At 38.7% G+C, this 16939-nt stretch overlaps 1 protein-coding gene across 1 annotated transcript in view; it reads left to right on the top strand.

Moving 5' to 3' along the window:
• Positions 1–16939, top strand: part of CDYL2 (chromodomain Y like 2) — a 60353-nt gene that overhangs the window by 24901 nt on the left and 18513 nt on the right. The window contains exons 2-3 of the mRNA XM_021541213.2: positions 7406–7994; positions 16049–16266. Of these exons, the coding sequence (XP_021396888.1) occupies positions 7406–7994; positions 16049–16266 (807 nt within the window). The remainder of the gene's footprint in view (positions 1–7405; positions 7995–16048; positions 16267–16939) is intronic.

Genomic DNA, 16939 nt, shown 5'->3' on the forward strand with positions numbered 1-16939 from the left:
ACTGTGTAAACTGTACAAAAAAACACCAAAAAAAGCTATAACTGAACAAGGTAGAGAAGAAATAACTGCCAGTGAATATAAAAGAAAACAGCATTAATATTTTTCTAATTATTTCAGGTAAATTTTTCATGTAAATTTATAATTGCTTCCTGCAATTCTGGAGTTGCTTTAATGTTGAAGAGCACCTTTAGTGATAGCCATATTTTTATTTTTTAAGTATTACTTAACACATTTCAAAATCTGTTTGGAAACATGAATATTTTTAACAAATTCCAAGCAGTTCTACTGAGAGAACAGTGATCTGTTCACATAAACATTGGTTTGCTTTGAAATCTCTTCAAGTTGTGCTTCTGTTTCTATAAACTTGTTTTAAAATAAAAAAATCTTCATGGTTAAAATCCCAGAGATTCCTACTTAGGTTTTACTTGCATGTAAGCAAATAGGGAGTAACTGTGCTGACTTGTAGTACTGTAAAGGAAGCATAGGCAGAATCAGAACCATACTAGGTTGTGCAGAACCCTTCTTTGCTGATAAACACACACATTTCCCACACACACACTCTCAGATAGCAGAAATCCCATTGAGATTGAGAGAATCCCATTGAACTTGGCAGAAATGAGTTGTGCCAGTAAGTTTGTTGTGGGTGTGTTCAGAACTGAACCACTTTTTAGCGTAAAGAACACCAAGAATTTGGAATGTCCTGCTTCTTGTTTTCATTTCAACAATTATCACTGAAATACAATAGCAAACTGATTTATTGTACAAAAGAAAACAAGAGATTTGATAAATAAAATGTGTCACTGTGCTTTAAAAGAAACCCCCATGTTTTTTTGATTTCCACATGTGTTGTATGTGATGATTAATACCTTTAAGTCAAAAGGATTTAAACCATTTATGGAGGAACAGATCCAAAGAGGTCTCCCCCATGTTGCATGACTGTTTTTGATGACATGAATGCACTCTTGGATTGGAAAGGAAAAGCTCCTCTTCTTCTTCCATATAAAGAACATTCTCAAGATTACCTTAACCTGCTGCTATAAAGGATCTTCATTTTTGCATGCACTTCTTTTGCAACTTGGAAAACACGCTTTCCAAATGAAAACCTAAAACATTTTAAAGAAAATTAATGTATTTAGGAAGGAACAGCTGTTTGTTGTGCAACCTATGAGCAATAAGCCTGGACAGAAATATGTTCTGTATCACAAACATGTCCAATATGAAAGGGTTTGTATGATGTAATTGCCTACAATCACAGGGGCTACACCAGTTGACCAAAAAGTCTCTTTCTGATCCCTATGTCATCTGTCAAGTTTCCTGTTCCAGGACACAGTATCAGTTTGTACAAAAACACCTGCCCTTCAGTGCAAGACTCTTGTGTATATTCTTACTCCTGTTTGCTCCAAACCCACTTGTGACACTTCCCCCACAGGTATAGCTTATACACATACACTTCAATAACCTAAGAAAAGAAAGTGATCTAGATTACATCCTTAATTTATAGTGGGAGAGGGAAATGGCTTTAACAGACTGAGAGATTCTAGCACTCTTGAGTTCTGACCAGGAAATATCTTTTGGAAACAAACCATGAGAGGACAGGGCTATGAGAACGGGTTCTGTTGGTAGTGAGCAGCAGGGACAGATGGGACCAAAGGGGAGCCAGGGCCCCAGTGTGGGATTGGAGACAGGTTTGAAGAGAATCAGGAAAGAGCAGTGGAGACCAGACCAGTTTCAATGAGACTGAATTTCACAGAAAGGTGGGACTTCCAAGACAGCTGGTATAAGGTCACTGGAGATATGAGTGTTCATGGAAGCTGTGGTTGCTTCAGGCCCTCAGCCTGGGCTTCACGGGATCTCTGCTGGTGATGAAAGGAAACTCCCTCTGCCAGAATGTCCCTTACACAAGTGTTGCTCAGGGAAGGTAACTAACAAAGGGCACTTCTGCAGTAAAGTATTTGGTCCAGAAAAGAGGAATGTGGAAACACCAAACTGAGGAGTAACTTCTAAGGGCTACATCACTGCTGTAAATACAACTGATAGCATTGCACTTCTGGTTTTCCATCTAAACCCCAACCATGGCATCTCACAGCAGGACACCTCTGCAGTGTTACTGTCTCAGGAGGGGAAAATCAAAGGTGCAGGACAGGGAGCAGCAGGAGGTCTTACAGCATTTAGTTGTTCTGTTGTGAGTCTTCCCATGTCTGTGTTGAAGGACACACATACCCAATGCAGTGGTTTCCATACCAGTGGTTTCTCTCCTAGGCTGATAGGCTTTTCCCAGTGACAGTGCAGAAGTTCCAGGAGTTCCCTACTAAGTTTTAAGATCTCTTCTGATTCTAAGAAAATAGGAAAACCAAAAATAAAACCCCCATATGCTTAAAAAGAAAAAAAAAAAAAAAAAAAAAAAAAGGAACTTAATAAAAGGCAGTGTCTGTTGAGATTAATAGGGTGTTCACTGGTTTTCTTGGGAAGATGTCATTTGATGTTTTGCCTAAGAGTGATTCCAGTGAGGAATGGCTTCTCTTTTGTTTTTAAGACTATCTAGCCTTTCACTTTCATTTTGACCTTCCAGGTAACAACACAAATTTAGTACTGAGGGGGTTTCATAGCTGGACCTACTCTGTGGGTCAGATTCTGAACAGAGTCCCAGCAGCCATTCCACTGTTATTTTTCTAACATGAATGCTGGCTGCAGCAGAAGATATGTTGCCGTATTTTTTGTACATCTGGAACAAATGCTCCAATTACTAGATTTTGTGAAATCAAATACAAAGACAAGAAAAACAAAAATAAGATACAAAGACAAGAAGGCAAAAGATTTACTGCTAATGAGATACAGTATTTCCTAAAGCAAAGGTAACAAAAAGGGGGAAGTTAGGGCAATACTGAATTTTTAAAAGACAAACATGTTGAATCAGATGGCCTTTATCTCTCTCAGAAATCTTACTGCCTTTCCTTCCTTGGCATTTTCTTCAAATACCCTTCCAACACCCTCAGGCACAACATGGGACAAAGACCTCCAATGAAAAAAACCCACATAAACCAGTACAAGTCCTGTAATCATAGTAATGAAAGGCAGTTTTTCTAGTGTCTGTCATGCAGTTGCTCTGATGCTCTGAAGAGTTCACTAACAGAGACCATCTGAACACCACTGATTACAGTTTAAATTGCTTACATGGATGTGCATGGCACGAAAAGGAGATGACATGTATTAATTTTGAAAATCACTGAGTAGATATGCAACCTTCCAAATGTTTCTAGAAGTTTACTCATCTCCCAAAAGTTGTTTTCTGGGAGCACAAGGATTTTTATTTATGCTCTTCAGAGCTGAGAACTGAGATGAGTATGCTGTGCTTTGACTTTATAGTTACAGCTGTAGAAATAATTCCATAGGAATTATCCTTTTTTAATTTAGCCTAGATTTAATTTTTTTGATAAGCAAACAATAACATTGTGTGGTTAAATGATTTTGACCCAGAATTTTCTGTAAAGAAAGCGTGGCAGTGTTGTTGCACTCTGCATATATAAGCAAAACACTTAAGTTTATGAAGCTCTAGATATTTGTACTTTAATCCACTAATGTATTATTTTATTTCACATGAAGTATAGAATGCAGATATATTTTTAAAGACTTTTTATTTATGACTTTCATCCTAGTTTGTGCAGCTGTTTATTGAGCTAGGTTTAAGGCTACTTGGAAGCTAAAAAAGTGTGTTGCAAATGCATTTGCACAGATGCCATGTTCTTATTCTATTTGTTCTCTTTAAAAGTATTTATATGGTAACATAGCAGAACCTCAGTTCATCCAGAATTAGCCAGCGGGTGCAGGGAGAGAGAGAATCCAGAGAAGTGTTGGTACATAACATTTCTAGCAATCTTTTAACTGTGATACCTCTACAAGGTTTGTTTGTAGTCATTGCACTTTTATTAAATTTAACTCTTCAGTTTTCCAAAGCAAATATAGTGAAATCATGGATTTGGCAACTGTAACTACCAGGGTCACTTTCAGGAACATGTTACTCAGTTCTGATTAAAGATGGAACTGAGGGGGGAGATGGAAAATCAGACACTTGAAGCCCTAGATATTTGCTGCATATTCTCAGAAACGTGTCTTGCTTATTCTAGGGGAGGATTTAAAGTATTATTTCTATTAATCACTAGCTGTCACAGAATTATTTCTCATTAAGAAGACTGATATGATTTGTGCAACCTTAAGTAAATACAGAAAGATAATTATTTCACACAGTACCACTTAAAACAAATACACATCATTAAAAAAACAAAGCAGTGATGTTTGTTGTTACTGTGGACTGTGGATAGAAGTAAGATGAGACAGACAGTAGCAGGTGTGGTTAAAACCCTGATATTTATGCTTCCACTGAAGCACTTCCCAGTGGCACCTAAAGGGGATAAATATTACTGAAGAACTTAAAGCCCTGTGATAGAAAAGGGACCATGTTGAGAGGTCAAGTATATTCAATGCTACCCTCAGATTCATTCAGTTAACAGTGAGGCTGTAATGAGGACAGGAAAATATCTACTCAGACTTTTTATGCATCATTAGTCAAGTCAGTGGGCATTATGGTTGAACTAAAAAAAAAAAATCAAGGAAAACAAACTCATTTTTGATTAAACCACATTTTTTTCATTTTCTCCCCCAAAAAACAATAAACTGAAAAGAGGGTTGACCAGAAACAAAAAAATTTGTATTCAATTTATTTAGTCTTTATTTTAGTTAGTTAAATTTGAACATTTATAGTTTTGTTCTGCAAGTGCTGTAATGAAATGGTTAGTCTTACCCAAATATATTTGCTTTCTGAATGCTTTTTCATAAACTAATAAATTTGACCCAATTTCATGAATACTTTTAGTCTCCCTTCATGATGTGTTGAAGTGGTTAATCACATCCTCCATTGCCATTATTTTATTTTCCAGGAACAAAGACTACTCATATTTTCTCCTTTTATCCTCCTAATTGAAATGCAGGATGTCTCATCACCAAAATACTTGAGTGTGTTCCATATTAAACAACACCCTCCACAAAACTTCTTCACATAGAGCAACAATGTGAAAATAAGAAATCTATGTAGTTAAAGATATGAGCACAAGTGAAAAAAGGTGAGAGGGTGGAAATATGGTTTTTGTATGTGATCTCATAAAAGGTTTTGTCCATCCTTTCTGAGGCTCTTCCTTCAGTGAGCAAGTCAGGGAACAAAGCTGGTGCAATCCCTCAAAACAAAGACAAGTAACTCCCAAGTAGCACCAAACTGACACAGAGTTTGTGTTCCAAGTCCAGAGTCCTGAATTAAAAGGGAGGGGAATGCATGTGTTGTTTATCTGGTACAGACAGAAAAGCAGTAACCCAGACTCTCCAGTACTGATAGCTGTGGTCTACCGAGTTTAGCAGCAATTTAATTTTTTCCCCAGGACATACATGCATATGTTGTGCTCCTTGGTATAGCAAGCTGCAGTAATTAAGGTAACAAATCCACAGGCAGCCCACACAGAGTTCCGTGGTTCAATGTACAGCTTTTCTGGCCAGTCCCTGATAGGAAGATGAAAGTATTTTAAAGCCAAGGATAATCTAGACAGCTGCTCTCTATAAAGCCAACAAGATCATAATAAGTCTACTATTAGTTTGACAATTGAAAGCCACACATCCCACATGAGGAAAAAAATGCTAGTTCATTCATTTTGTGAAGCCTTCTCCCTCTTTTCAGACAAATGATCTCAAACTTGCCCAGGCTGAGCTTCATTTAATTGTTTTGCCTCTCTGAGCAATCCTGAAGGGGACTGTGCTAAATTCAGAGTAAGAAGGATGCTTTGCTTTGCTTCTGAGGTGGTTCTGTGTAGATATTTGATAAGCCAGAGCACAGGAAGGAGCTGTTTGAGATGCTGCAGTGGGAGCCCTGGAGATGGAGGAAGGTGTCCACTATGACTCAGAGACAGATATCTAGCACAGTTCCCATGTAAATGAACTGATAGAAGATAGAAGTATAATGTTTAGTTGCTAATTACATTTAGACTCCTTTGGGGAACCCACCAAGATTTCCGTGAATGTACAGTTCCAGCCGGTGAACAGACAGAATTAATCCATTGGTTTGCTCTAACAGGGGACCTAAAATGAACAATTACTTAACTGCTGTGATTGCCCTTCTTCAAGGTTAAATTCTCCTTACAGATTCCACTGTTGTTCTTCACATGAGATGATTTTTCATTAAGGAGCAGTGAAAGCTGTTACATTATCTATCCACTTATTTATTTTTTTTAATTAAAAATACTTCTTTGGGTTAATGATAATGATTTTTTTTCATTAGTGGCATCTTTATCCTAAATAAACAACATATTAAAAACAAAATTTAAAAATTAAACAATATAAAAATAAAACAGAGTCTTTGAAATTTTCCTTATCATAACTGATCTTCCAGCATTGACTTTTCATGGCAGATGTATGTAACAAAAACTTTGTGTTCTAAAAACCCTGCCTACCTTCCCCACATTACCAGGTATTATTCTAATACTTAATACTTACTGATATTACAACATTTTTCCTAATGACTTGATCTGAATTTTACTTGTTGCAGTTTAACCCAAACTTGCTGCCACTGCTGTGGTGTGTTTGGATTTTCCTCTGTATTCTCCCTCTACTTGAGGCTTGACCAGCACCCAGGTTCCACAGTATAATGATATTAATTCAGATTCAGGGTGCAGGCCCAATACAGTCCATTAGCCCTTGGTGTAGAAATGTTCCTTACATTGACATTCTCCAACACAGGCTGATAGTATTCAATCCTTCAATGTAAGAATCCTGCCTTAATGCCCTTTGTTTGCTATTTTATTTTGTAATTTGTGCATTCAAAAATCTTGTGTATTTACTCAAATATTGAATTAATAAAAATACATATTTTTGTCAGTTGAAAGCAGCAAAGTCGATGTACACTACTGCAAACAAGATCTTTGCTATAAAATATTGCAATTTGTTGTCATCAGTTCTCTGTTCAAGACAGTTTCAAGACACAAAGAAGACTGGGGAAGCTTATAGGGACAAAATATATACGTGGATTCAGGAGAATGATCAGTAACAAATAAAGCAGCAAAAAGTGCTTTATTTGGCTCTTTGAAACTAGAAGTAGCTGAGGAATGTAACAGCAACAGTCTCATTTTGCAACCAGATTTTCAAAGAAATTGTACTTTCATTAATGATCTGAAACTCTCTCTTGTTTCTTCACACTGGAGCTACTGAAAGTGCCCAGATCAGATTTGAGGATGTGTTTATGTCTCTTTTAATGTGTTTAGAAAGGGCAGTGGCCTTGCTGTCAAAATACCACTGGGGCTCTGCATTTCACTACTGTACTGGCAGGTCTGTTCATGGGAATTCTTTCTAATACAGCTTTGGTTTTTCCTTTTAGGTAGAGAGGATTGTAGACAAAAGGAAGAACAAGAAGGGCAAATGGGAATATCTCATTAGGTGGAAAGGCTATGGGAGCAATGAAGACACCTGGGAACCTGAACATCACCTACTCCATTGTGAGGAATTTATTGATGAGTTCAACAGGCTACACGTTACCAGAGAGAAGCGATCCAGGCACGGGAAACAGGCACCGAAACTACTGGGGGAAAGCCGAGGGTCGTCTGTTGAGAAAATATCACATAGACCTTCTGAATCTGGGAAGTCTAAAGGAGCAACACACAAAAGGAAGAGAATTAATCCATCTCATCAAAAACAGAAACGAGGATATGCAGCAAAGCCAGGATCTGCAAATGACAGGGCTGCTAAAACTGTGACTTACCGAACTACTCCCAGCGGTTTACAGATTATGCCACTGAAAAAGCCACATAATGGCCTGCAGAATGGAGATGGCAGCCATGAGAAAGATTCTAGACATTTTGGGAATGGCTCACAGCAGCAAAACGTGGATTTAACTGATCACGAAGGAGAACAAAACTTGCCCAGCGTGTTGGAAGTCAGTAACAATTCCCCTGTTGTGAATGGAATTGGTATGTGATTTAAACAACTCCTCTGTGCGGGAGGGGGTGCTAATTGCAGCAACTGCAAGTAGGGCCCACTCGTGGAAAATCTGTTGTCACACAAGTGGTATGGTGAGAAGCACACAAACAAGTTCCACACTTTCCCTACATATTATACACTTTTTTTTATCAGTTGGCTTCTCTCTTTCCCTTTCCCACGGAATGATGTGAAGCAGTGTGGGCTCTGTCACGAGATTTGCAGTGTAAATCCCTATGGGAAGTGAGGACAGGGCATGGAGCAGGAATGACAACTGAGATATGCATAATGCTGCAACTTTGGGTTTGTGTATCACCATGTAACAAATCACTACTCAGCTAGGTGTGCTCAAACCCAGTGGTCTAGAGGAACCAGAATTATTTTAGAATTAATACCACTCTTGGTGAAGTGCCCTGGTAAATGTAGCTGAATAAGATTCAAGTTCTCAGTATTAATGCTTGTCATAGTCAGGAGCACACAGAACAGCCAGGTCCTTGTCTCTGGCAGTGACTGGACACATCAAAAGTCTTAAGACAGACTTTAGAGAAAGATACAGTCTTGAAGTGAACAAGAAGATATAGTAAAAATTTCTCTTTAATCCTCATAGTTACTGACTTGCTTAGTTCTCAAAGAATAAGATTTATATTCTCTATAAAAATTATTCCACTTAATGGAAATTAAATGGCTTCTCATCATCTATATGCGTCCAGTCTATTTGGTTTGTGTGTTTTTAGTCCTACCAAATTTACAGCTTCAATGGTGTTTTGTGACAGTAATTTCCAGGAGCTGACAATAAGATGCACATTTTATTTGATCAGGTTTTGGTATTTGGGGTTTTGTTGGGGGGGAGTTGACCTTTACTTTCATTGAATAGCCTCTTGTGCCTCTATGGAGGGATGCAGTGGAGGGTGCCCTGTCAGTCAGTAGGCAGCCCCAGCCTTTTCAGCCTTCCTACCACCTGGGAGGCTTTACTGATTCCTGAGAGTTTTGAGGATCTTCTTGTGCTATTGGTGTGGGGGGTGGTTTTAATACCTTTTAAAAACAGCAGGAGCTGTTCCAAATGATTTCCCACTGCTTACTGATACAGTGATGATAGAACCTTTGGAGAATTATTTTTTTCTGCTCTTACACACTGCATAAAGGTTTTCATTGAGTGATCCACAGTTGCTCTTTGGTTTTTTTTCCTTCCTTGTTACAGTTAATTTAGAACACAGCTTTATGTATGATCCCTTTCACTATGCATTTAATCTGCTTTACTGTTGCCAATTCACCTTTTTGATTCAGTGAAGCTCTTCAAAATCTTTCCTAGTTTTCACTCTACTTATTTTGTATTGCCTTCAAGTCTTCCTCTCATATTTCTCTTCCCAGCTCATTAATACATACATTAAATAAACTAATCCTCCTGCAGGTCCTTGGGACAGCCAGCTTGACATGATGAAAAGTAACCATTTGTTCCAATTATTTATTTTTATTAGCTACTTTCTATAGCCCATGATAGTACTCATTTCCTTAACAGCTTCTGGTGAATTGCCCTGCCAAAAAGTTTTCAGAAGTCAACATAAATTATATCACCCTGCTTTCCATCTTCCACCCTACTGGCAACCTGGCAAATGCTCCTTGATTTGGGAAGAACTGACCTTGCCCAGTCTTACTGGCTGTATGTGGTAGCTACTGGAATCTTGCAAGCCAGGCATCAGATACGCTATTAAAAACTCCCAAACCAGCAAAATGCATGGTCAGATTTAAATGCATAAGTACTCCTGATGATGCCAATGAAATTTGAAGTTAAAGCACTTAGAAGTGTATTTTGACTTCTGCATTTTGAGGAGGTTGAGCTCATGTAAGAATACTTAAAAAGTTACCTGCCTCTTTGAGACAATTTGAATATCTAATTACAGATGTGTATAAAGATTTGATTTTTTTTTTACTGTTTCTAATGATGTATTTCTAATCACTTAGGTTATTTGTGGGGAAGTTCAGAAACAAAATGTATCTTTGAAATGCATTAATCCCTATATTTTAGAATATTTTGTTTAATGAAGAACTGAAGGGTCACAAAGAACTGTAAGGCCAAATGAGCCAGAAGAGCTAAGGAATGGCCTGCATCACCCCTGACTGAATAATCTCTGGCAGAGAGCTCTCGTTCAGTGGAAAGCTGCTTTGCCTGAGCAGCCAGTTGTTCCTCCTGGCCCAAGAACTGATCTCTGCAGCTCCTTTCAAACAGTTCTTTATGACAGCTTTTGCATTCTCCAAATCTATCACCTGTGTTCTGTATTTTGTTCCCCTTGCATTCTGTAGGCAAAAGTAAGAGATCTTTAAATCTCTGCCTGGTTCTTTTCTGAAAAGCCCATACTCAGCAGCTCTGCCAAGGTCAGAAATCCCTTGAGTCCTGCAGAGTGGAGAAGACCACAGAGAGATGAGACTGCCTGAATAATAGCAGATAGAAATTGGTGAAGAAGGGTCAAAATCAAATCACTAGATTTTTTTTAATGTTGCCCTGCAACCGTGAGAGAAGCCACATTTCCTGATACAGGGGTCTGAAACATCAAGTGGAAGTAACTTGCATTACTCTTCACCAAGTCCAACAATTTCCTGAACTCCCTCAGTGTTCACACTCACACAGAGGATGCCAGTGTGATTCTGCCCCGTGTCCCATTATTATCACAGAAACCCACACTAAAACCAGGCTGAAATTTTAGAAATTGCTAATGAGGAAAGTTTCAGAGAAAAATGCCAAATTTGTTGAAAAACTGAAATTTTGTTCTAAACATCTTGGGTTTCAAAACTTTCTCCAAATCTAAGCCAAGGTCCTATGGCTGTGTCCCTAGGGAGCAGGAGCAGTGTGGCAGTCTGCTTGGCAGGACTCCCACGTTTAGTTTGGAGGCAGCCAGTTATGCCAGAGGTTTCAGGCAGTCTGCCACTGAGTCTGGAAGTTGAAAGCCTGGCATGCTCCATCAGCACTCACAGGGCTCCCAGGCACAAGATGTGGAACAAAGAGGGAGCCTGGAGGACCTGGTTTGGCTCCTGAAGCTGTGGCTCCTGGGCAGCCCCATTCAGAATCTGGCGAAGCAGACATTTGTGTCAGCCTTGAGATTGCCTGTATGGAACCCAAATGAATGTCAGATTCATTTCACAGCTGAGTGTAAGACTGCACAGAAAATATGTATAGAAATTTATGGCTTGTCAGGAGATGAAGCCTAGATATGGAAAACTCAAAAATTCCCTACAATTTGAAAACCTGGCTGTAGGCCCAGCTCTGCTACCAATGTGGGCCTATGCCTGAAGGTCTCCAAACCCCACCAACCTCAACCAGCATTGTTTCATATTTTAATAATGTTTAACCACCAGTACCTTGAATCAAGCAATATAGACAGTAATATTTAAACTAGAAGTAATCAAATAATAGCTATTTTGTTTCTCTGTCCATGCCAGTTCTGTTCAAATAACAGCTATTTGAAAGCCAGCTTTGGATGACTCCTTAAATGAACGCCCACCAGTCTCTTTGGTTTTGTATATAAATCCACTTGGGTACAAGTGTTTCTTCTTCAGCCTCTAGACAAACTCCCATCAGGAAGCTCTTTACCCCAGAAGGATGAGCATTTACCTACAGGTGTGTGCACAAAATGTTCAGGACACCCCAGTGGAGGCCTGGCACCCTGTGGAAGTTGGGACAGATCTTTAATATCAAAAACTGTCTTCTACTTTCTACACATCCTGCCATAAGGAGAGCAGAATCATCTTTACTGACAGTTATTTAAGGGTCTGCAGATTGGAAAATATTGAAAAACTTTGTGAACAGCATCCCTTGATGCTCCCAGGAGCTAACAATACTGGTCTTTCTGATGATATTTGTTGTCTTCTGTTATCACATTTCTGTTTCTCTCCAGATATTGTAATTGAGAGTTATTGTTTTGTCACGTTTCTTGACAGCATCAAAAAACATCCCCTTTTAATTTTCTTTCCTTTTTCTGCATCACTCTTTTTCTGTACCATCTGTTGAAGAATTTCCGCCTGTCATGTATCACTAACCAGTGTTTTTCTCCATTACAAAAATCTTTGTAGTCTCATGGTGCCCTCAATTTAAATACTCTCTGTGACTTAGTCACTGCTTCCTCTTGGTTTTTTAGCTTAATCTGGTTTATTTCTTCTGAAAGAATATTGGCAGTAAAAGACAAGCAAACATGCTTGCTCTCTTAGTTGGGATAAAAACTCATTGCTTTTAGATATCTTACAGATGCTTCCTTTGCTGGAGAAGTCTGAAATTATTAGTAAATTATCAACAGAACACAGCTTTTAAGTATGTACAGTATTAACCATTACCCACAAGAAAGACAGGAAGGAGGCAGTTAAAGGCTATTGGGAAGTCTGAGGAATGCCAAGCTGCTTTACCAGGGAGAGTGAGGGAGCATGGCTTATTTCACCTAGAAAAATTAAAGCCTCAGCTCCATCATCCTTTCCATTCAGCATAAATGCATACTGCTAATAAAAGCAGAAGTCCAGCTCTCCTTCCCATGACACCCTGATAGTTATTCCCATCCCTCCCTCTGCACCACTTTTAATACTTTTGAGGCTACAAGATGAACTGCAGCTGTTTGAAAATTAACCAGTTTTGCAGGGTGATTTTTCAGCCAGAGCAGATCACCAGGCCAATTTATGGTGTGGCTGCTCTTACCAGTACTGGGGTTGCTGTGGAGGGTGGTGGCACAGGGACAGCACCATTAAACTGGCTCTGATGAAACACTCAGAAAATATGTATCTGAAAATAACAGGAGCTTGAATTGTTCTCCAGCAGTGGGCAGGAGATGTGGAGCTCCAGGTCCCCCAAAGCACTGAGGCTCAGTGTGATCTTTCCTCACTTTCTCCCCACTCTTCATCTGCCTCAGCCTTTCAGAATATAAATTTCTAATGTGTTTTCTGCAGTGCCTGGTAGAATGGAACCCCAGTCTCAGACCCTTTGGCAGTGGTGGAGTATTGTAGAAGATGCAGGGATGGGCAGCTAAAATGAAGAAGATTACAGGAATAAAAGAGGCTGGGAGAGGGGGTGGCTGAGGGGCAGCACGATCAAAGTTTACAAAGTCATCAAGGCCTCAGATATATTAAATGCAGAACTGTTGCTCCTGAAATCCCTTGATAGCAGAACTAGGGACCACTCACTGAAACTGGTGGAACATCAGATAAAAGCACAGATGAAAGAAAATTCTTCTCTGTATAGTGGCTACCCAACTTCTAAAACTCATACCACAGGAAGCTGTGGAGACAGACAGCATCAACAGGCTCAGAAGGGGATTAGAGAAATCCATGAAAAGGTCCACAAGCAAACACTGAAGGAAACAGAAGGGATGAGCCCTCTCATATTTCTGTACAACACTCAGGGATGATACTATGGGAAAGGACTGCAGAAAGCAACCAAGCTTGCATTTTCTCCTTAAATAGCATCCTTTACTGCCCTCTTTTACTGCCATTCTTGGAGAAGGATTACTGCAGGCAGCAGTGGTCTGGGAACATCTTAGGTTCCCTTAAAAAATATTGAAGCTTCTTATAAATATAAATGTTGGCTTAGGTATTCCACAAGTTCTGCTGATTAAACACAAAGTAATAATTAGATTCAACTCCCAGTAAAGAGCATTTTCTCCCTTTCCTTTTGTACTTAGACTGAGCATCAAATACTCACTATTAAGCCAGAAAAATCACACTTAGATGTATCTAAGGCTTCCTTAGTTAATTGGTGACATCCTTAATTTGTTTCACATGCAGTATAAATTGCTTTGAGTCTTTGAATGTCTCTTTTTGCCTGCCACAGTCATTTTTCACCTTGACATACTCAGGTGCTGTTCCCCTTGTGTGCACTGAGCAGGTGCTGACTGTTGACCCTCATGCAGGGACAATTCCAGACAATCCCAGTGGCTCCAGAGCAGACCTTCAGGAGCTGCACCACCTCCACACAGCAGACTTGCTAAATTGGCCTGGATCCACATCAGTGCTGTCTTTAGAGGGTGCTGATCATTTTCTCCAGTTTATCGGATTAAACAAGATTACAGGGATGCACTAGAGACAGGGAAACAACAAGCTACTCACAATATATTGTTCTGTTAAAGATCCGCTTTTGGAAATGGTGCTTTTTCATTTCTATTTCTTTCATATTTAATTTAGATCTTTCCTCTGAATAAATTTCTTTCAGCTGGCATCCAAACAGTTAAAATACTGTCATAAGATCTATAGTTTCTTACATCATACATTAATTTACAAACTGAATACATAAGAAAGAATAAAACAAACCAAAAAAATTACTGTGAGGCTTTTTGTTGAGCTGGATTATCTGACTGAATTAAACTTCTACTATTCTCTTACCATCTGTATTTAAAATAGATGTAGCATAATCTTCCACACGAGGTGGATAATCAGTACAGCTAGTCAGACACACCTTCCATTCAATGGGCATTTGTGCCTCTGATTTTGTAAGTTCTTTACACTTTTGGGGAGTTTGAAATCACCACAATTCAGTAGCTTATTGCTGATTAAGCATTGAATAGATAAAAATCCAATATTTAATAGCCTGCCTCAGTCAATGAGTTCATTTGTTTCAGTACATTATTCCCAATGACATTGGTGTTCTATTAGTAATTTCACGAGTTGATTTCTGTTGTAAGAATACATGTCAAAAAACAAACTTAAGAAAAAGAAGAAACATGCCATAGGAAATTATTCATAGCATTTAAAGTTCAAGCACATGGTAATTTATACACGTGTAGACACTTTTTGTCAAGAAAACAAATTTCCAACTCTTTTGGTTTCAAATGATTTTTTTTAAGTGATGATTTAATGGAACTTGGCCATGTTTACATTACACCAGGCAAATCCTCTATTCAGTATAACACAGGCAATGCTTTAGATGATATCTCTTAATTCAACAACAAAAGAAGAGTTTCCTGATTGACTGAACAGGCTCCTGGACAAAGGTGGATCCCTGTGTGTAGATGTGTGAGTACCCACATGCACACACCACATGAGACCCAGTCACACACCGCTGAGCACTGGCTGTGTTTTCACATCCCATCTCCTAACTGCAGTGCACATACAGGATTTCACACACTGTGAACAATTCCACAGGCCACTGCCAACTGTGAGGTGTCAGACAGATCAGTTACCTATGTAAGCATCAGGCTGACACATAGCTAATCTAAAATGAAGGTAAGTGATTTTGGGTTAGAGGCATCTGTCATGAATTCACTGTTCAATTCTATTCCAGCAGAGCATTTTTAATTGGATGGTGATCACTTAAACTACAAAATTTAAACCTATATTCTAATATTCATGTCATCTGCCCTTTAAAAATTCCTGGCTATTTGAAACCAGGAGCTGGAACAGGTCAGCTTTGGCAGAAGTAAAGAACAGAGCAAACAAAGCTGTTTTCATTCAGCTCTGTCTTGGCCTTTCTTAAAAATGGTGCATTGTGGGCTGGTGTCTATATAAACAAAAAACAGTGACTTTAATCTATGTCCCTCAACAACCTGTCTCCGCTTTATTTTTAATGGCAATAGTGTGAAACATCTGTAATTAGAAAAGGATTATTACATACAAACCTTATAAAACTCCTTCAACACCTGCACTCAGCACTGTTACCAGTCATCATCTACTGCCTATTACAGAAACGCTGGAGACATCAGCAAAGGAATGGTTTGCAGTTCATACACAGAGTAAGTCAGAATAAACTGTTGTTTAAAACTGACTTACTATTGCTCTTACTTGTTTTTAAGGAGGAATTATATCTTTCTTCTCACAGTTCTCTTTTTCCCCTCCTGTTGGATACTCTCCAAAATGGCATCAGTTCCTTGGGTCTAGAGGTTGTCTGATCAGAGAACAAAATGTTCTGCACGTTGGAGTACAGAATAAGAACAATGGCTTGAGGCCACATTTGACTAGCCAGGCACATTTTTTTATTTATATTTTTCTATTATTTTATATTTATTTATCATTATTGAAGCTAATAGAGAATATCACTCCAATTCTTTGATGGTATGGAGGTAATTGAATTCTTTCCATCTGCAAGGTTCTTCTCTGGCCAATGGAAGCTTGAATCTACACAGCACTGTGAAGAGGAAACTTGATGGAGAGAAAGATTATGTCTTTGATAAGAGACTGAGATACAGCGTGCGACAAAATGAAAGTAACTGTCGCTTCAGGGACATTGTAGTCCGGAAGGAAGATGGTTTCACACATATTTTGCTGTCAAGTCAGACTTCAGAAAACAATGCACTGACCCCAGAGGTAAGTGTTCAGCCCTAAAAGCCAAAGAAAGCCATCCCAATGTGTGGGTTATCTTGCAAACACTGCACTTGAATTTGACTTTATGTATTTTTTTCCTAATTGATGAACTTAGAAAAGAAATCTGGAGTACAGACATATATAACTTTTTTCACACTTGGGATTCCTATCCAAAAGAATGCAATGGAAATTAAATTTTAATTCACATGTCTGAAAAAAAAATAAAAGTAACTAAAGGAATGGCAGAATCTGTATTTCCAGCATGGAATTGTGCAAAGCAGCTTTTCACACATTGAAATTACTGATATTTACTATCCTTAGGAGAAATCTGGTCTTTTTCCTTTTACTAATTTAAATAGTTCTCCAGTCGTATACAGAGAATTTCAGTTTATATCCTAAGACAGCCTTTCTAAATTCCATCTTGATCCCTAATTACTTCTTCTCTGGATCACTGTATTTATTTATGAAATCTTAACCAATTAGGGGCTCTATCCTCAGCTGAATTGCATAAAGTCATACAACATATAAAAGATAAAAATTAATTCCCTTGTCCCAAATATTATACACACAAAGGCAGACTCAGACTTGCAGCTTGTACTACACCAGTGCACACATGGATCACTGGAAGGGCTGAGGAGCTTTTGCTTCATTCCCTGTGGCTGCAATGCTCTGTTAT

Source organism: Lonchura striata, chromosome 13, assembly GCF_046129695.1.
Source record: "Lonchura striata isolate bLonStr1 chromosome 13, bLonStr1.mat, whole genome shotgun sequence".
Lineage (NCBI taxonomy): Eukaryota > Metazoa > Chordata > Aves > Passeriformes > Estrildidae > Lonchura > Lonchura striata.